The sequence below is a fragment of the Lycium barbarum genome, chromosome 7, assembly GCF_019175385.1.
Source record: "Lycium barbarum isolate Lr01 chromosome 7, ASM1917538v2, whole genome shotgun sequence".
In the NCBI taxonomy this organism is placed as follows: Eukaryota; Viridiplantae; Streptophyta; class Magnoliopsida; order Solanales; family Solanaceae; genus Lycium; species Lycium barbarum.
This window is the reverse complement of record NC_083343.1, coordinates 4447823-4469996: the sequence shown is the minus strand read 5'-3', so window position 1 is coordinate 4469996 and position 22174 is coordinate 4447823. Positions and strand designations below refer to the sequence as shown.

General features: G+C 31.4%; 1 protein-coding gene across 1 annotated transcript; it reads left to right on the top strand.

The window, feature by feature from the left end:
• Positions 1-11062: 11062 nt before the first annotated feature.
• LOC132602952 (serine carboxypeptidase 24) lies at positions 11063-21536 on the top strand. Its single transcript, XM_060315781.1, has 9 exons — positions 11063-11470; positions 16547-16654; positions 16746-16841; positions 17373-17465; positions 17550-17635; positions 18244-18647; positions 19610-19705; positions 19781-19886; positions 21153-21536. The coding sequence occupies exons 1-9, from the start codon at positions 11206-11208 to the stop codon at positions 21291-21293; spliced, it is 1395 nt and encodes a 464-aa protein (XP_060171764.1). The 5' UTR covers positions 11063-11205; the 3' UTR covers positions 21294-21536.
• The last annotated feature ends 638 nt before the right edge of the window (positions 21537-22174 follow it).

The window sequence follows — 22174 nt, the reverse complement described above, 5'->3', positions numbered from 1 at the left end:
CCACATTTGAACTTTTTAAATTCGAAAACGACTAGCAACAATAAGTGTACCTCAATTCCGACTAAATTGGGATTAGCTACGAATTCCCCGATTAACTTCATCTCAGGCTAAATTCAAAAAAGTAAAAAATAAAAGACAGCTTGTGTTATCGATTTGAACTTGTCAAGAATTATGGTTATCTAAAAGTAGAAGCATTACTCCCAAAAAAAAAAAAAAAAAAAAAAAAAAAAAACAACGTAGAATATTGATCATAGTATGACTTCTTCCAAATTTTTTAAGAAATATCTAGCTAAATGGGCCTAAACAAGTTGGGCTTCTGAATTTGAAATCCAGGATGTCCAATCCTCTATAGGATATTTCGGCCCAATTTAAGTGAATTGGGCTGCTGGGAATCCACTAGACGAATGGGCCTAACAACTTTGGTTTAATCCATATATTGCTAGTACTCGCCCTTTTTTCTGTATCATATCATACCTACATAAATATAATACAGTCATACCTCTTTGTAACGGCGACATATAACAATAGCTCTCTATAACAGCTAATTTTTTTCATAACAGAATTTTTATATTATATTTTACTTCTCTATAATAGCATTTACCCAATAACAACAACAACCAACTTTAACAGTACACTCTTTGTGAAATTATCCTTCATCTAACAACTTATCTTCTTTTTTTGATAATATAATAATTAACCATCTTTATAAAAATAGAATATCTATGATTACCAATAATAAGTGTGGAGATTTTGACCAAGTATTTGATCATTTAATACACTGTTTATGACAAAAACATATCATATGAATATATGCATTTTCATCATTAAACGATTTTCCTTCGTTAAACAAAGTGTGATTAAGCTTAGAATTTGACAATTAAAAATGAAAATTAAAGTTTGGGCATCTTTTTTGCCTATAACAACGAAGTATTATTAAATGTCAATGCTGTTATAGGTGTATAATAGTCATTCTATTTAACAGCTGAAAATTTTGGACCCAACAATATAATGCTATTATAGAGAGGTTTGATTGTATATAAATATCTTGCTCTTCGATTTATGTTATTACATGTGTTTTTTGTGCTTCGGTTATTGCATTATTTCATTGTTGTTCCATTCTTTTTCCGTATGATATGTATTGCTTCCCTTATTAGTTGTCATGTCTCCTTTCATTTTCGTATTTCCTTTTCAAATTGCTTTGAATTGCATTACTTGTGCCGAGGGTCTATCGAAAACAACCTCTATATCTCCATGAGGTATAGGTAAGGTCTGCGTAGACTCTACCCCCAGACCCCACCTATAAAATTATACTGGTATATTATCGTTGTTGTTGTTGTTAATTAAAACTTGACGGTAAACGCACCTATGATGAAGACTCGATTATGAGAATCAATCTCAACCGAATCTATGGAAGGAAGACCATCTATCCTCTTAATATTTAAAATAAATATTATATATGGGATAATCAGTTAAGCACGACCCCAAGACAAGAAAAAGTCATACCTGTAATCATTCGAAAATATGCACGATAATTTTTATTCATACAATGTGTACTCTTAATTTAATTTTAGCAATAGTCAGCCGTCCTTGTTCTCCACTTCGAATTGTCCACCTTCCAAACCTTCCTATCTTTTTTCTACTCCATAGAGATTGCATCACAATTAACAAGTTTGTAATATAGACTATATAGTGACATTAATTAGTAGTCAAAATGTCCCAGAGAACTCTTTTTTGTTGTTGCTCGTTACTGAAAGCAACCACACTCGACCCTTTAATTAACTTATCTGAAGATTTATCTGGTAAAAGTTTGTGGGTTGATTATCAAATTCGTTAATTTTTAAATTATTCCTTTGTCCCCCTTAAATAAGTTGTTAAAATGGAGCTTTCTTACAGAGTTCTGTACTAATGAAATCAAAAGAAAAAAAGACAAAACAAGAATTAAAAGAACAAGACTATAGTCTGAGTACTTTCAGAAAGGTATCATTTTTATGCCTGCAGAAGTTTATGATGACATCACCTGGCCAACAAGAGAAAATATAATGGCAAATTTGAAATATAATTAAATTGAAACATTAGAATATTGTCAGTATTGAAATACTGCAGGAATGATCGGTTTTATGGTCTACGGCGAATATTCTTTTAGCTATATATATGCATGGCTCTTTTTACAAGAAAAATCGTAAAAATAAAACAGGAGAGCGATAAATAAAATATAGAAAATCTTTATATATATATTCATTTTCTTCTATTCAAATTGTAATTGACAGTTAGAATTCATTTCTTCGATGTACTTAGCTACCGTTTGGTCATAGATTTTGTGAAACCTGAAAAAAAAAAAGAGTTTTGGAAGTTGTGTTGAAAAATAGCTTTTGGAGCTTAAGTTATGTTTGGACATGTATTTTACTTGGAAAAACTTTGAAGTTTTGTGTCTGGACCAACTTTTGAAACTTGAAAATAAATCTTCAAAAAACATATATATATGTTAAAAAATTAATCAAATTTTGTGGACAAACAATGTTTTCAAATTTCTTTTGAAAAAAAGCTTCCAAAAATGGCCAAACGGGAGTTTAGTAGAAGATAGTATTAGCTTTCCTAAGGCGACATTGTACTGTTGTTCCGAATTACTCAATAAAATTTGAAGATTTTTACACTAACAACAATCCAATAAAATCATAAGATCCTAATATTTATCTTTTACAAATTTGAGTTAGTATAAAGTTTATAATTAACATATAATCACTGTGTAATCTGTGTAAAATCAGTATATATATTAATCATACATTTATTATATACTGAGTATATATTAAATATCGGATGCAAACTATTACATGACTTTTTCAAAAAAGCTTCTCCAAAAACTTTTTTTTTTCTTCTCAAAAAGTTTTTCAGAAGGTCGAGACATGAGAAATAATTGAAAGCCTGTAGACTTTTTATTTTACTGCTCCAACTGAACTTATGTAACGCAATGAATTCTCTTATCCACTTCAAAAACACAACCTTCTAAAGAACAAAATGGAAGGTTGAGATTGAAAATCCTAATAAATGAGACCAATTAAATAAACTAGAGAAATTAAAAGGAAAAAGGTTGAAATAGTGGGTTTTTGTTGAAAGTTCAAATAGCTTAGTATACTTGCTAATTCGGGCATATCTAATTGCCTATTGTTGTATCTTAAATAGGTGAAATGATTTTTTTTTTTCTTTTATTTCTTTCTACAGAAAAATATTGGTTTAGAAAAAGGAAAAAAAAAAGGTAGCTCAATGCATGAAGCATCCTGAATTCACGCAGAATCCGAGAAAAATCCCAAAATAAGTCTATTAATGATATATATATATATATACACACACGAACTGTAAAGTGGTCAAAGAGTTAGGGTGCCTTATTTGGAAGTGATATTTCGATTTGATGGCTTAAGTCATCTCTTTACTATGATTTCAACAGGAATTTGCGATGTTTCTCTTCTCCGGTCTAACAAATCCAGGAATGTAACCAATGGTTTGTGGGTTCATTTTAGGAAAAATACATGCAAGAACTTTAGCTCGGAAATACAAGAGTACTATTGTGTGTACTTTTTTGAAAAGATCGGACGTAAGATTATTGGAAAAAAAAATTATGTCTGGAAGAATGAATTTTTCCTTTAACTTGTGAAGGCAGATCCGGGTTAGTTGGTCTAGAAAGTCATGGAAGAGGCAGGCTAATATACTTGTGCTATTGATTAACTATAGAATCTTATGAATCAAGCACGACACACTCTCTATATCTCCTTCGTCAGTTTTCCTTGGGAGTACGAGATTCTTACTTTCAGATGCGGATTTAGGATTTGAATATTATGGATTTTAAATCTAGGATAATGATTTTAGAAGTTAGTAACTGGATACCAAATTTAATTTTTGTACACACTTAATAAATTTTTTAATAAAAATATAAGTTTGAACTAAAGCTACTGAGTTCGACCGCATCCGCCGGCTTCTAGTTCCGTCCCTCTTTACAGTATCAGATTACTTAAAAGCAAATCACATGTAACTATTGCATAATTCAATTACCTGCAAATGATTTATTACAGCTGCCAAAACTATGCTATCTGTATAAAAATTTCTTTCTACTATCAGCACGGACAAAGCTGGTATTGGAAGGGGTTCATCCGAACTCGCTTTGTCTAAAAATTATACTATATATTAAAAGTTAAAATTATTTTTTATGTATTTATAATAGATGTTGAATCTCCTTGTCCTTTGTGTTTTGAATCTCCTTAGTGAAAATTTTTACTTCGCCACTAACTATCTGTGTATATAAGTTAATTCAATTCTTAAACATTTGTTTGACCAAGTTGCTTGTTTATTACTCAACATTACAGTATTATTTAAGTTACGTACTAACATAACATGCATTGTCATGAAGATTTCTTTGCTTAATTACTAATCAATTTTTTTCTAATTTCCGGCAAATAGGGAAGAAAATCCTAGAGCTCCTCATTTTATATAATGTTTAGCGCCAACACTTGTCATAGTACTCGATTCGTCCTAATTTATGTAATATTTTTTTAGACAATTAAAAAAAGTTTTTTTTTTAATATTTAATAATAATTTAACTTTAAACTTCTCATTTTATCTTTAATGAGATGATTTATAGTCAAACAAATATCTATAACTTATTTTGGATCACAAATATTAAAAGTTTTATTTTCATTGGTAAATTCAATACGCCGTCAAAAACCTTCATAGAAGAAGCAAGTATTGAATAAGCTAAACTTATCCAAACAAAACTAGAAGAAGTTTCCTCGAAGTTTGTTAACTTGTCATATAAATAAATTAAATTGCAAGAAGTTTGTGAAAGTAATCAAAATAAACAGATACTGCACTTTCACGGCAGAGGAGTACTACACAATCTTAGACGCACACGTGAATCCCTTGGAGAGATATAAATTCATAGACAGAAATTGTACTGTTTTTTTAAAGAATTTTTTTTAGAAAACATGTAATTTATTAAGATTTTATTGAATGTTTTGGTTTAAAAGAATATATATAATTAGTAGCGACACTTAAGAATTTCGCTAAAGGTTTTATTATGTATAAAGTAATTCTTAACCTATATACTCGATATAATATTTTATATTCGGTATAATATTTTATGGATGGTATTTAATTGTCCACCCATTAGTCTATGTGGCTCCATCACTGCATATAATCAATCTATGTTATACGTAGTTACGTACTAATTGAAAAGTGTTAATATAAATACTCAGACAATTTGCCTCCTTGGGGTTTGGTTCTGCTAAGTAGGCAGCTTGTGATATGAACAAAAATGCTACTCAGTATTTAAATGAAAAATGTACCCCCGTTGTACACGAAATTGATAATTATTTTTGTTTCATCATAAACTGATTATTAAATCTGTTTTTGGTCTTTGTAATTTATCTCATGATTCAATCAAAATTTCTCGAGTTCTTCTAATTAATTAGAAAAATGATTATTATATTACTTATCAAAATTTCAAATTGAGCATTAGATTGTCTGACAGCTTTTTCGTTTATCAAAAGAAACACATAAATATCAATAACGGTTGTGGTTGGATAGATATCTGTAGATCCTTAATTAGAGGTTTCGGGTTCGAGTCCTGGGTATAAAAAAAATTCTGTGAAGAGCAATTCCCGCTTAAATGGTCCTTATGCGGCGAATTCGCATCAGTCGAGGCCCAAATATGAATACCGAACACTAGACTAGACGGAGGAAACCGGAAAAAAAAAAAAAAACTCATACATTTTTCTCTGATATGCAATATGTTGAACTTTCTCTTTAATAGAGTTACAACTTACAAGATATTGCGTTGGAACAACCTAAAGGCCAAACTTGAACAATATATTTAATTTCTGCAGGAAACAACATCTCAGAAATCTTGGGCAAGATCTCAATATTCTTATACTATACATTTAGAGACTTCATTTCAAAGCAAACAATTTAAAACAGTTAGTTTTAGGTCTTGATTGACTTTTTTGGCTCTTCATTGTCTTTGTTGTGGGATCCTAAAGCCTCTAGAGTCAATGTATTTCTTGTTCTTTATTGCGATTTTTTTCTTTTTTCTGAAAGGGTTAATTGGAGTGAGTAAAGGTTCAATTAAATTTCATTAGTCGAAAAATTATGTTGTGCAAATAAAATATGTTTAGAAAATATATGTGTGCATATACATATAATTATTGAATCACATCAAGTAAGGTCAGGCACGATGAATGATCCATAATACGATTAATCCAGCATGGAGCACATGAATTCCTAGCTAGTAATTTACTGCATAAATTGATAAGTCGAGCATTCCCAACCCACCAAGCAAAACCAGGATCACGACTAGCAAATGCTATGTCTAACATCTGACTACATATGAACCATTGAAGAATTTAGTTGCACACTTAAAAGATAGCTCATAAAACTGTGGGGATGGTTGGATAATTAGTTTAGATAGGTCGTGAGTATTAGGCGTGGATTAGGCTAACCCAGGCTCAGACCTTGTATTTATATTAAAAATTTATTAAATATATATAAATATTTACTTGCGAACTCAATACTAAATGAGCTATTAATTTAGTTACAAGTTTAAAATTCGTAAATTTTAAATTTTGATTCTGTCTCTAATTACATAAGGGAATAGGTTTTTGTCTAGTAATAAATATAGTCCAAAAGTTATGTTACGTGGTTAGAATTTCTGATTCCGTCACGAATAATAGGGAAAAACTGAGGGTTGTTAGACCTATGAAATATTAATGCACACATGCAGACACACAAGTGTATAAAAGCAACAATTCAACGACATGCATTCAAACACCACATGGAATCGATGGATCCTATTCAAATACCAAACTAATAATTTTAATCTGTACTTGTTTGTTCTAGTGTGTATATATATATATATCATGCCGACATGCTTATTTTATACTTAGACAAAAGATAATATTAACATTCGTTTCATTTCACAGCTCATATCGTTATTATTGTCCATGTATGCACCCTACTGTGTTTGACAAAAGATAATTACATTTAATTTTTTTCACATCATATCTTAATTATATCGTTATTATTGTCCAGTGTATGCCCCTTATTTTTGACAAAAGATAATTACATTTAATTTGTTTCATATCACATCTTATATCATTATTATTGTCCCATGCGCCCAATCTTTGACCAAATAAACTTAATTATCTCTAGCTCATTGACTAGTTGTTAGATAATACCCCTCTTATTTTTATATTCACATAAGCCAAAAACAATAATTGTTAATTGTACTTTCCTTATCAAATTTAGATCTATCTATTAATATAAAAATGAAGACACATATATAGCAATTAGATATTAGAGAAGGTTACTGCTTGCAAAATTAATATTAACAATTTTGAGTCTTCTTATTCTGCACAAGTTGTTACACAAGAATAAACCTCTTTATATATATTTACTTAATTACACAACCGATCTGAGCATTTATATTCTCCGACTCCCCCTCACCATGTTCCATGTACACGTGTGACACGAATATGGATTAGTGGGCTTGGTGGAAGCAACTAGATGTTTATGTTCAAAAAGAATATTACAAGAAGAAATTTTAAACCTCCATGTAAAATAACATGTTCACATTCAAATTAAGTTCTTTAAGCACTCACTCACCTCAACCATATTGGGCTGTTGAATAAATCATAAGGTAGGACAAAACTGAGAATGGCCTAATATCTAGAAACGTCATTTTTTGGTGACAACTGACTAATAAATATAAATAAAAGGAAAAATATGATAGTCGTAAGAATAATAATCTTATCGTGAAATTAATGACACACCACGTGGATAATTAGATACTAAAATCAACCCAGCCTAACTACTTAGCTATGGGTAAATGATTGTACCCACTTCATTTGACAAACACAACATCAAAATCTATAAAATTCACATGATGATATATTAAGCCAGAAGGGAATGATTAGGAAGAGTAGATGATCCACCCATAAATTCTACTTTTTTTTTTGTTATAACTAGGGTATTCAGTACTTATTTGGCTTAATTAATCCAGAGTCGCCTAGTGTAGGACGGAGTTAGAGAGCGCATGAGATTCATCTAGAACGGGTGAATCTCCTTTATAAAAAAAATTATTTATTTATATATAGTAGATTTATTTATTTCCTCTAACTTTGAATCCCCTAATGAAAATTTTGATTGCACCCTCTGATGTTGTATATAATCTATTTAAGAGAGACGCACTCCTAGATCTTAAATTAAAAATGAAGGGATAGTGTTCATTCAGCATCACGGCCTAATAGTCACATAAACTCTACTCTCACTTTCTAGCCTCTCCCCATATAACATTTTAAAAAAGAGGATTATTATATTTTACTAGAATAGTCATATTCATGAATAGAAACTTTGACTGCCATCATTTAATTCAGTTTGTCTAATCATATAATTCAGGAATGCCATTGTTGTTTGCCCATTGTTTTCAAGATTTTGACATGTTGTAGTACTGATAAATAAACCAAAAAAAGTATTTTACATGCACCACAGGAATTAGATAATGATGAAAATTTTCATGGTTTTCTAACCAAGAAGAGCAAAAGATTGATAATGATTTATGAAAAAATGTATAAAATGCAGTCTTGGTCAGCTGGCATCCAGGCATGACCTTTTGCTATTGTACTATATATCCATAGAATAAAAAACTCCACACCTTTCTATTAATTCTTCTCCTTTAACCTTTTGCCCTTCTCTTTAATTTCCTACTTCATTGGACCACTATTCCTTACAAAGCCAGAGATGCATGTGGGTGTTGGGATTGGTTGGTTTAGGAAGGATATGTAGGGGTAAGTAAGGAGTATAGTCGGATTCAAAATTTAAATTCGACGAATTCAACCTTCAAATTCTAAAAACCCATACTTATTTGGATGGAGTTGATGAGCGATCAAGAAGGTTCATGGTCTGGGTTGGTGACCTCCATTGCACTTGAAAAGTGTCCGCTTAACGTCGGCTCAAGTGATCACGCCTATATAATAATATGTGACGACATGGGCCTATGTTAGCGCGACTCCTACTAGTTAAAATTTTAATTAAATTTAAAAAGTTTAGTAGCGAATTGTATTCATCACACTTTAAGAATAATAAATTCAAAATTTGAACATTTCGTGTCAAATTACTCGATTCAATTAAACCCGTTTAATATAAGCTCTTTATCCACCTCTATGAATGAGCCAACTCTGTTTTGTGTCCAAAGAAGAACTTAAACCAAGATCCCTTTAGAAGCGTCTTAAATGCTTCCAGTCCTTCACTTAGCCTTTTTTTATGTTTTTATTTAATATTGTTCGAACTTTTTAAAAATTATTGTATTTATATACGCACTTATTGATATTTTTAAAAAGTCTGAATAATATAATTTTCCTTCCATGTAGGTGTTACTATGCCTAATTTAAAAGGTGCTTGAAAGAAAAGTCCCCATCTCTTATTTTTTTTAAAAGAAGATGGAGGAAGAGAGACAAAGAAAGGTCCCAACTTAAATATTTAATGAGGTCCACATTTTCTAACAAGACCGCAACTAATGTTCTAACATCAGTCCTGAGGTCACACACCCCACCACCGTCCACCCCTATAATTGCATCTCACCCCAACTCCCCAACCCTCCAAAACACCCCGTTATTATTACTCCCATTATTTAAATTTAACTTCAACTTATATACATGGTATATAATATTCAAAAATTTGCACTATATATAAGGTTGCTTTATTCTTTACTAGCTAGTTTGGCTTTTTATGAGTAGTTACTTTATAATCATTTTCCAAAATTTGAAAACATATTTGAATTATAAGGCCGTTCAAAAAAAAAAAAATGTAGGTAAATCTCAATAAAAAGTGAGATTTATAATCTTGAAAATAGAACAAACTATCCGTTATTTGGGGTGTATATGGACTGGGTTGGTTAGGATTTTTCAAATACCAAATCAAACCTATTGTGTCGGGTTTTAAAATGTATAAATCAAACCAAACCAACATAAGTCGGGTTTTTCAACCTCGGTATTCGCGGATTTTTTTTTTCTTCCGATTTTCTCGATCAGGTTTTCAGGGGGTTTTCCGGAAAAGTCTTCATATAAAACATATAACTTTTACTTCAAATATTTCTTTAGTCATAGTAAGATACGACTATATAATTAAGGTGTTTCTTAAGAAAATAAGACAAAATGTGAGATGGGTGATGAAATACTAATAAAATACTCAACAAAAAAGATAATGAAATCGCATAAAATAGATATTGTTAATAAACCATAATGAAAATGATCATAATCTAAAAATCCTAAGTCATGCTAAAATAAGCACGGCTACTAAGTATTAATTACATGACAAAAATAAAATAAAGCTAAGTATTTTCACTGTTTAAACCAATGCAAAATATTAATAGAATTGAATTCTTTTGCTAGCATTAATATTGATTTAGTTTTGGTTTGAACTTTATTTGAGTTGCTAACATTATATGGGCCATAAAAGTTTATTCTAAGTCCAGGCTTGAAATAATATGTTAAAAGAAAAAACTGTAAAACGAATTTAAGAAATATTAATAATCGCATTACAAATTGTATATATGTAATGTCGGGTTGATTTGGTTTGGTTTGACTTTTTTTTAGTTAAAATCAAACCAAATCAATTATGGTCGGGTACATGTTAAAATTCTTCAAACTGTTGTATTAGTTAACCTCTTACATTTTAAGAAAGCTGAGCACCACTGTAGTCAATGAAGTGGAAGAAAACTATAAGGTCTCAAGTTCAATTCTCAATGGAAATAAAAAACACTAGGTGATTTCTTATCGATCACCTGTCAAAGCCTTGATCGGCAGAGTTAATGGGTACTTACGCCGGTGAGAGGTAGCAAGTACGCCATTGAATTAGCCAAGATGCATCCAAGCTTGCTCGGACACAAAGATTTATTTAGTACCAGTACACGTAGGTAGCAAATACCCGGTAAAATTAATTGAGATGCATACAAACCGGCTCAGACACCATCATAAAGTGGACAATAAAAACTAATTTTTAGCACATATCTATCTGGTCCTCGTGAAATCCAAAACAAAAACAAATAAACAAACAAAAAATTTATAGTAAGCTTCATCAAATCTTATGTATATATAGGAGTACCTTGATTAGGTGACATACATATTATTGAAGAGAGAAAGATAAAGAGCTTGTAGAATTAAGGGTGCAATGGCATCCCAAAGTGCTAATTATCCATTTTTCTTAAGCCTCTTTCTACTAGTTATTTTCTCTTTAACCATCACCATTAATGCTCTAACAAAAGAACAAGAATTGGATCGTATTACATCACTCCCAGGACAACCTCCGGTGACATTTTCGCAGTTTTCCGGCTATGTTACTGTCAATGAAGGACATGGAAGAGCTTTGTTCTATTGGTTAACAGAAGCTACTACCCATCCTGAGAAGAAACCTCTTGTTCTTTGGCTCAATGGAGGTTAGTCTAATACTCTTCTAAATTTTCCATTATTTTTTTCTTACAAATTTCGTTAAAAGATATTCAAGATTTAATACATATATACACACACATGTATAAAAGGTACTACCTCTATCTTAATTTATGTGTGACACCATTCGAAGTTAGAGAGTCAAACTTTTAATTTTGATCGTGAATTCGAATATGAAATCTTTAAGTTATTTGAAATAAAATTTACATATTAAAAACTATACTTAAAAAGTACTATAAGTCACAATAAAGTGATAATTAGAAATATTTAAAAGACGGGAAAAGATTGCAGTCAAAGAAAAACTCATTTAACTCTAAAATTTAAAAGGTGCCACATAAATTCGGATGAACAAACTAATACTAGCTAGTATTTATTATATTGTATAATTTTCGACGGAAGAGTTTAACTGACCATTCCTCACCGGTTGTGAGGTGGTCGTGTTATCCTTCCAAAAGCATAATAAAGTAGCATTGATAAAATCTTAAAATGTTCTTATCTTGACACAGATTATTAGTTGCACGGATCACGTAATTAACACTAGTCATAGTACAGAGAGTAATTAAGACTGGTAATTTAGGTGTGCAATTAATAACCCCTATCAAATTTAGAAGATCCTTTAAGCTTTCTGCCTAAATTTAGAAAACCGTTAAAAAAAAGAAGTTTCCATTTTGAGCATGTAAAGCTTGAAAACAATTGGAAACTGTTGCATATATGAACTGTCGGTTGCATAGATTTTATAACAATGATTTTTTTGGATAAAACTTTTATTATGAGTTATTTTCAGTTGTAAAATTAGGAATTTCGCTAACGAGAGACGTGGGTTTTTTTTTTTTTTGGTGTGTGTGTAGAAAGTAATATTGGATCTATATACATAATTTAATTTTGGGATTAGTCCAGCCGGGGTTATAACTTATAAGGAAGCAATAAGCGGCAAGAAAATAATTGATGAAGAAAAACCATAACCTTCTGTTTTTTTTGGTACTAGTAAGTAGTAAACTTTCAGAATAGTCCATGCAAAATAAATATTGATATTTAGTCAAAACTAAAATATAGTATGTTGTTACATCAAAGCAATAATCCTTAAATGATAAGGAAATAATTAAGGATAACACATGAAACATGTTCCATACATGTGCTTATGAGTAAGGTTCAAATATAAATACTAATCATAGACTTGGTGCACAAGAACAAATAATATCCATTCAATTTTTCACTTCTCGAAAAGTAACAAGTAAAATAGTTAAATTATGTTAACTTGATCTTTGAAAAATAAATATGAAGTGATGCGTTTCTTATATCTAGTTTCTAGAAACTTTGCCTTTTATATATATATATATATATATATATTGTTGAAGAATGAAAAAAAAGTCCCTCATCGATGGTTAATGAGATGGGTGGTTTCTTTATATGGACTTGGGCAATCCTCCCTTCATAAGCTAGCTTTTGAGGTTGAGTTAGACCCATGATCCATTTCTTTACATGGTATCAGAGCAGGACCCATCTCACCCGATGTTAGGCCCCCAAATTAAATTGTCCACGCTCCAGATGTTCAGCCCTGGGCGTGAGGTGGGGTGTTGAAGAATGAAAAAAAGTCCCTCATCGGTGGTTAATGAGATTGGTGGGGCAATCCTCCCCTCATAAGCTAGCTTTTGAGGTTGAGTTAGGCCCCTGATCCATTTCTTTATATATATATATATATATATATATATATATATAACTGGGAATTGGTCAAAAAGAATTGGCGTGTGTTATTACCTTAAGTTCACTTTGTAAAAAATTAGTGTCACCAAAGTACTTATAAGTCAAAAAGGTATTTGTTTCTAAATAATGGTCGACGACCTAAAAGTGATAGTTGGGTGCAACCACTGCTTTCTATTCCTTTCCATTAGTATAAGAAATTATCAAACATTTAACATTTCATCTTATTGATTGGTGGTATCAAAAGTTATACTTGCCAATACCTTCCCTTAGTAGTAAAGACTTGGAATGTAGATGAGCCACCTATAGATGCTAGTACTAGATATCGGGCGGAAAAAAAAAATGTTTCAAAGTTACAATTAATGGTAGTAATGACATGGATAGGATCTAATCATACGTTTAATCATAGATTTCGAGTTCTAACTTTGTTATGAAAAAATCTTGATATTTAGTGCTTCCTCCTTTAATGGGTGTTATACAATGCAAAATTCATATTAATCAAGAGTTCAATTATCAGACACCGGGTGAAAAATAAAATAAAAAATAATATTTCATAGTTACCACCCGTAGTTGTGGCGGGATGAATAAGATCCCTCCAGCGGTTGCAAGTTCGAGACCTCTTATGGAAAAAGTTCTTGGCATGGAGCGCTTCCTCCTTTAATAGGTGTTACATGACACAAATCTTGATTAGTCGAGGGGTTCAGTTACCAAATATGGGTTTAAAAATAGAAAAAAAAAAGATAATATTTCACAGTTATCACCAGAAGTTGTGGTGGTGAATAAGATCCCTTCACCTTTAATCAGAGGTTGCAAGTTTAAACCTAGTAGGAAAAAAGTTCTTGGCATGGACCGCTTCCTCCTTTAATAGGTGTTACACGACACAAATCTGAATTAGTCGGAACCCCAATACAAGTAGATATCGAGTAAAAAAAAAATTAAAAATAATGTTCCAAAGTTATTTTCAGGAAGGAAAATGAAGAATGATCATCCATATGTGCTCGTGATCTCCTTCTGACCTCATCATCATCAGCTCTTTCTATTCCTTCTTCTTTTTGTTGTTCTACGTTTATTCCTTGTTTGTATGTGCACAAAAAGCTGCATTTGGGCCTATGTTTTTTTCGTCTTTATCTCCACAATCTCATGATACAAACAAACAAAGGACAACACTCCAAACTCAACAAAAAAGTAAAACACCTTTCTCTCTGTTTTTGTACTATTCTTTCCATTTTCTAGCATTAACCCAACTTTTCCGATAATTTTTAGCACAGAGAAAAGATCCCCACACAAACAAAATAAAAAATAAAAATCTTCTCTAACCATAAAAAGGGAAAAAAAAAATGGAAAAGTGCATAGATAAAAGATGCAATTTCTTTTTTGATTTTTTAGTCGGGTGTCGATACCTGTTCTGGTGCTCCGCCTATTAGAAATTCGCATCACACAAAGTCCATTAGGAGAATCGCTCCCTATCAAATTTCTTTCCATATCCAACGCTCGAACTCATACATATAGTTAAGGGTGGAAGGATAATATTTATCCTACCCCAACCATTGATAGTCGGTCCATATTATTTGTATTAGCAAATACCTTAGAAAGACAATCAATACCCTTGATTAATTATAAGAGTAATTATTTAAATTATCTTATACGTCTCTCTTAAATGTCTCGCTTAATTAACATTCCATTAATTAGGACAAATAAATTTGAAAAAGATTAATAAAATGCTTTTTTGTTTTTTCTAAAATATTAAATATATTTAATCAAACTCAGTTTCCAGAGCTAATAACTTTTACAGTTTTTGAGTATTAAACAACTGAATATCCCAAAGACAATAATAAAACAAAGATAATACAAAGTTCATAAGACAAAAGAATTGTAATGAAACAGAACAGCATAATAGATTTACATAAGAGTCATATAAGAAAAAAAGAACTTGTAAAATGGTGACAATTTAAAGCATTGATTGTTGAGAAGCATGCGTGTTCAGAACCAATGAGAAAGAAATAGTAATTGGTCATGATGATAGGCAACAGTCCTGATAGTTACACTATTCTCATTTCTGACCTACATGACTGGAAAATTTAATTTTTGGTGAATTTTATGTGAGCTATCATTGTTAAACCATAAAGAAAAAGAGAGTAAGGTTTCCAAAAAGAAAAAGAAAAAAGGGGTGTTTTTCTTGTGAGTTAATAATTGAAGCTAACTGTTGGAAACTTAATTAAAAATAAAGAGAAAAAAGTAGTAATAATAAATTATACTAGCAAGGATGGGTAGGTGAATGAGTTATGGAAGATTGTTTCATTAAATGGTGGTTCCTATAAGGTTGTGTAGACTGTAGAGACATAATGGTATTCATGTGTTTTCTACATCTTCCAATCCAATGAGTACAATGACGCTTAAATGCAACTACTTCCGTCTCATATTAGTTGTCCTCATTACTATAAAATATCCGTCCCAAAATACTTATTCATTTACAAAATCAAGATAGAATTATTTAAGCTTTCCTACTTTGTGTTTAACATTAGTTGTTTTTTTAAGTAACCAATATTGATTAGAGTGCAATTAATTGGAGAGAGATAAGGGTAATGCAATAAAAATACACTTTTATTTATGAGTTCTTAAAGAGCGTGTAAAAGAAAAAGTCGACAAGTAAAATGAGACGGAGGGAGTACTTTAAAAGAAGGAACAATCACTAAAGAAAAAAATATTAGGGACATACAACTTATGTCGCTAAACAACGAAAATATGTCAGTTAATTTTATTTAATGTAGGATTACCAATTATCAGAAAATACTGTTAGCTACTTAGTGTCATATTAACAATGAATTTCATAGCTAATTTCTATTTTTTTTAGTGTATGTGGCACCCCTCTACTAATGTAGTTACTCCCATTATTTCAATGTGAGATGCTATTTGATTAGATACGAAATTTAAGAAAAAAAGAAAAACATTTTTAAAGTTGTAATTTAACAAGACTTATATATTTGTGTGGCTAAGAGTAAAATAAGAATTTTAAAGTTAGATAGTTTGAAGGTTAATGTCAACATGACATTGTGAATGCTAGAATCCAACAACTATGAAGAAATGACAGTAGCAACATAAGATCAGGATAACATGTTACTAACAAAGCAAAAAGACAGAATGAAAAACGTTGTAAATAACACATTTTTAGATCTCTGATTATACAAAGTTATATATATATATATATATATATATATATATATATATATATATATATTTATATTCGCCGGCTATTTTTAGTTTAAGAAGTTAGGTAGGCGGCTCTTTGGGTTAATTCATCTTTTTATTTTTCACTTTTTTTTTTCTTAATAAATCTTCACTTCAAGTAGTAAAATGTTTGCACCATGCAGGTCCAGGTTGTTCATCAGTAGCATATGGTGCATCAGAAGAAATTGGTCCATTTAGAATTAATAAAACTGGTTCTTCCCTCTATTTAAACAAGTATTCTTGGAATAAAGGTAACACCATTTTTATTTTTATTCTCTTTCACCAACAATTCTTTAAAAAGGAATTAAAGATTTTTTTTTTAAAATTTGTTAATAAATGCAGTGGCAAATATACTCTTCCTGGAATCTCCAGCTGGTGTTGGTTTCTCTTATACAAATACAAGCTCTGATCTTAAGGATTCTGGTGATAAAAGAACAGGTACATACACATTTCTTGATATTCATTTTTCATATATATAGATTTTTAATTTATATACACAGACAATTTTAAGCGAATCTGTTCACTATCAATAATAATTGAGGTTATTTTTTTTTTAAAATAAGACGGGTAATGTGCTACAACATATTAATTACAATGATCGCGTAAAAATAGTTCACACTGTCAATATATAAGAAAAAGGAGCAAGGTCTTTAGAAAGTTTCACTTGTTGTTCCTTTCTTGGGACAATTATTTAGTAAATAGCCCTCTTTTTATATCTCTTGCAATTTACGGATCTTTTAAACTACAATCTAAAAATTTCTTCTGTAGAAACTGAAAGTCTTATGAGAAAACGTTAGATCACAACCTAAAATTTTGTAGACGTTAGACGACAATTTAATATTTTATCAGCCCCAAGAGTTATATTTGTACAAATTTTAGAAATAGGAACAAAATCTAAACGGTAATCCATTTGCATAAATCATGAGCGTATTAACTAAATATTTAGAGCTGTTCATGTTTTTGGCACAGCTCAGGATGCACTAATATTCCTCACAAGATGGATGTCAAGATTTCCACAGTATAAATATAGAGATTTCTATATTTCTGGGGAGAGTTATGCAGGTAATTTTTTTTAAAAAAACACAAACTAGTTTCTAATCCCATAATAATTAAGTAATTTTACTAACAATTTTTTTGGGTTTTTAGGGCATTATGTTCCCCAACTAGCACAGGCTATTGTCAGTTACAACAAGAAATTTCCACATCCAATCATCAATCTCAAAGGACTCATGGTAAGTAATTCATCTAATTTTGAAAAAAAAAAAAAACATATCTTCTTTCATTTAAGAAAAATTGCAGTTTTAGTCCCTCGAATATCGATAAACTCTAAATTGATCCTTGTAATTTCTGGTTAAGCACATCTAACCTTCAATTATTTGGTATGTACAAGTTTGATCCCTCCGCTTGTAATCTGTTAATCTTTACAAAGTAACAAATTATTAAGTGCTAAATCATTTAATAACTAATGAATCTGTTATAGTATTAAGTTTGTATTGCTTCTTCATACTCGATTGTAATATAGTTCTATAGATAGTGTAAATATTACATATTTCCTATACAAAGGGATCAAAATCACACATTTTAATCACTACTTAAAAAAACGAATTTTCGATAGACGTCCCATCGGAAATCAGCTCATTCGTCAAGGGATTTCTGATGGAAAGTCCATCGAAAATTTGCTCTTTTTTTAGTAGTGAACTAATTGAAGCTAGTTGAGATGCGCTTAGCCAACTATTATAAGGACCGAGATTAGAATTTACTGATAATTGAGGGAAAGTACTTCAATCACCCATTCAAAGACAATTTTACTACATACTCATGAAAATTTAATAATACACAGGTAGGAAATGCAGTTACTGATAACAAATATGATGGAATTGGCACTGTGACATACTGGTGGAGCCATTGTATGATTTCAGACAAATCTTACAAGAAAATCATGAATTCTTGCAACTTCACATCTGAAAACTCATCAAAGAAGTGTGATGAAGCAGTGAGTTATGCAGTGAACCATGAATTTGGTCACATTGATCAGTACAGCATTTACACACCATCTTGCAAGGTTAAGAATAATGAAACAAATTTGAAGTATGTTAGATTCAAGAACACAGTTATTCATAGGCCACTCTCTGGCTATGATCCATGTACTGAGAATTATGCAGAGAAATACTATAATAGACACGATGTGCAGAGAGCTATGCATGCTAATACCACAGGGATTTCATACAAATGGACAGCTTGCAGGTACTCACTTCTCTTGTACTTCTATATGCTTTACCTAATTGATAGAGGTGGATTCAGGATTTTAAGTTTTTATGGATTTTGAATCATGACCCTTTTTTGCTTGTTAGGTTCTGCACAAATTATTTTTCTGTATTAAGTAAATTTCTTAAAACAAATATTGGGTTCAGACTGAAGCTACTGAGTTCTGCTGAACCTGTAACTTATGTGTAGATCCGCTCTTGCTTGGCTAGGTTATTTGAATATCCCACGTTGGTTGAGGAAATGAGTTCTTGATCTTCTTGTATGGTATTAGGAAATTATCACCTTATTAACTAACTTTTGATGTTAAATTACACAATGTCATTTTCTTAACTTGGTATGAAAGTCATATTCTTTTCAATTCTCTGTTTTCCAATGATAGAAATGAGTTGTCATTTCTTAAATGGTATTAGGCAATTTTCACCTTATCAACTAACTTTTGGTGTTGGAATTAGACACAACGTCATTTCCTTAACATGATATCAAAAGTCAGACTCATCTCAATTCTTGATTTACCCAATATTAGGCCCCCTGTATTATATTTCGAGTACACTCCAAATGTCCAATTTTTGACACTTGGGAGGGGGTGTTAGAATGTCCGGCATTTGTTGAAGACGTGTGTTGTTTTTCCTTATACGATTCTCGACAATATTCCTCATCACATGATCAGCTAGCTTTTGAGGCTCTCTATGTCCATTTTCTTTATTTGTTGTTATAGTCATAGACTCATAGTTATCCATATTCTTGATTTATATTTGGCCCCCATGTCATATATATTGTTCGCGCTTTAGATATCCAGCTCTGTACGGCAAGGAAGGTGTTAGAATGTTCCACGTTGGTTCAAAAAATATATTGTTGTGTCCTTACATTAGTCTTGGACCATACTCACAAATGGTACTCGATTGGATCTTTGACAACTTTATTTTTTCTTTTTGGGAGAACAGTGATATATTGTTAAAGAATTGGAAGGACTCTGATGTTTCAGTGCTACCAATTTACAAGAAACTAATGGCTGCTGGTCTTAGAATATGGGTATTCAGGTAAAACTAATTAAAGAGTTTTATAAACGTGACTGGAAATTAATGTGGTTTAATTATGTTTCAATTTAAATGCAGTGGGGATACAGATTCTGTAGTTCCAGTTACTGCCACAAGGTTCTCTCTAAGCCATCTTAATCTCAAGATTAAAACTCCATGGTATCCCTGGTATTCTGGAACTCAGGTAACACACAAATATACTTCTTTTTTTTTTTTTAGTATTCTAGTGAACTTCAAGAATTAGGACCAGAGGCGAATCTATGGTGGATACTGTTGGTTCAACTGAACTCGTCGCTTATAATTCAAACAATTAATACATGTGCATAAAAGATATATAATGTAAACATATAGTAATAAATACTTATCTTGAACCCATTGACTATAGTGTGCTCGGTATGATGAAAGAGGCTTTTTTATGAAAATGTGTTTTATGAAAAGGTCTTTTATCTTGTATTCGGTTGACAAAAAATATTTTTTCCATCAAATTCTCCTACTTATGGCGAAAGTCATTTTCCTTATAACTATCTAGACTTTAAATGTTATATTATTTGTTTCAATTGAGACTTATTACATTAACTTGAACCCGCTGTCTCTAGGGACATGTTTGGTATGATAGGAGTCACCTGTTCATGAAAATAGGGACATGTTTGGTATGATAGGAGTCGCCTTTTCATGAAAATAGGGACATGTTTGGTATGATAGGAGTCACCTTTTCATGCAAATATGTTTTATGAAGAAGTCATTTTTCTGGTGTTTGGTTGACATTAAATGTTTTTATCCATCAAATGGAGGCAAAGGACTTCCCGCACTTATAGGCAGTCATTTTCCTTACGACTCTCTAGACAGTAAACATCATATTAAAAAAAGCACTCTCTGATTTGTTGATACTATTATCTTTAGTGTTCCATATATTATTTCGAAAAATATTTTTCGCTCACTAATTAAAAAAAAGATATCCCGGTGTACAAAGCATCTCGCGTTAGAAGGATCGGGGGAAGCGCCGTACCCGAGGGGTGTAATGTAGACAACCTAGCCTAATGCAAGCATTGGTGCCTGCTTCCACGGTTCGAACCCGTGACCTATAGGTCACACGTCGACAACTTTACTATTCCACTAACTAATTAAACACCTTGAAAATAATATTCTCAATAGAAAACATTTTTTTATGAAAGATGACTTCTGTCGTAACAAAACAAACTCTAAATTTGAATTCACCTCTGATTAGCGCGAAACTCTGCGGCTTGGATTCTCCTTGCGACCCCCATGTCAAATCCTTCAAGAATGCACTACTTTTGGATGATTCAACACTGTTGACATTTTTCAAGATCATATAGTACGAGCAACATAGGCGCCAAGATTACTTTTATCATACAAAACAAAATCTAAATCTTGAATTCACCTCCGATTAGCGCTTACTTTATTACTGAACATGAATATCACATTATTGTAGGTGGGAGGATGGACAGAGGTGTATGATGGACTTACATTTGCAACAGTAAGAGGAGCTGGCCATGAAGTTCCGTTGTTTCAGCCTAGAAGAGCATTTATTCTTTTTCAGTCATTTTTGGCTGGCAAGGAATTACCAAAATAAATTGAGAAATCCAATCAAGATTGCAATCTTGAAGAAGTTGAGAGGCGAGAAAAGGCAATTTTAATTTATAGCTCCCATGAAAATCATGGGAGTTTTGCAAATTAATTAGAGTTAGAATTGATTCATTTGAAATTTGTGTATCGAAAACTCATGTTCATTTCTCATTTTCCCAGAAATGATGCTCTAAGAGAATCAGGTCTGTTTAATAATTTTTCCATATATCTACAATTCTCAGTTCTGTTATCAGGATTGCAAAAAGAACGATAAGAAAATGTGTGAAACCATCACACTTTATTACTTTCTTATATATGTACAATCAAAAAGAGCTTTCTATATCATGCGACGAAGATTTTGGGCGTGTCAACGAAGTTGATTCAAATAAAGATTTCTCTGGTACCCTATGTCAATAAAAGTAAAAGAGAACTAAATGTGAAATTTGATAAGAAAAGGTAACATCGTATAAGGTGTCTGGATATTTTTAATGGTACGAGGCCTTTTGCGAAAATCGTGTGAACTTTGGACAAAGCGAACAATATCACATAATATTAAAAGTGTCTTTGAGATTACGTAGTCCAACAAAAAGCTTAAAGGGAATTATCAAAGTCACAAAGAAATGGTCTTCGTGACTACCTTGAAATACAACTAAATCCTTTACAGACGACTAATTAAATACGTGATAGGTATTGTAAATGGCAGAGTAATCTTGTTGTCACGATTTTCAGCCTTTTGTCGCTTCAATTCGTCGACAAGAAAAAGTTGTTCCCCAAGATTTGAATATTGTTAAGTAACTCTGCTGCTGGGAATTTAAATTAAACAAATTTAATATTCTCTAAGTTATATCTTCTCACACACAGATACTTGTATGCTTGAGGGCACACATA

Coding starts and splice junctions, on each gene's coding strand:
- LOC132602952 (XM_060315781.1), top strand. CDS start 11,206: ATGGCATCCCAAAGTGCTAATTATCCATTTTTCTTAAGCCTCTTTCTA. Junction 16,655..16,745: donor CAAGTATTCTTGGAATAAAG/GTAACACCATTT, acceptor TAATAAATGCAG/TGGCAAATATACTCTTCCTG. Junction 19,887..21,152: donor CCTGGTATTCTGGAACTCAG/GTAACACACAAA, acceptor ACATTATTGTAG/GTGGGAGGATGGACAGAGGT.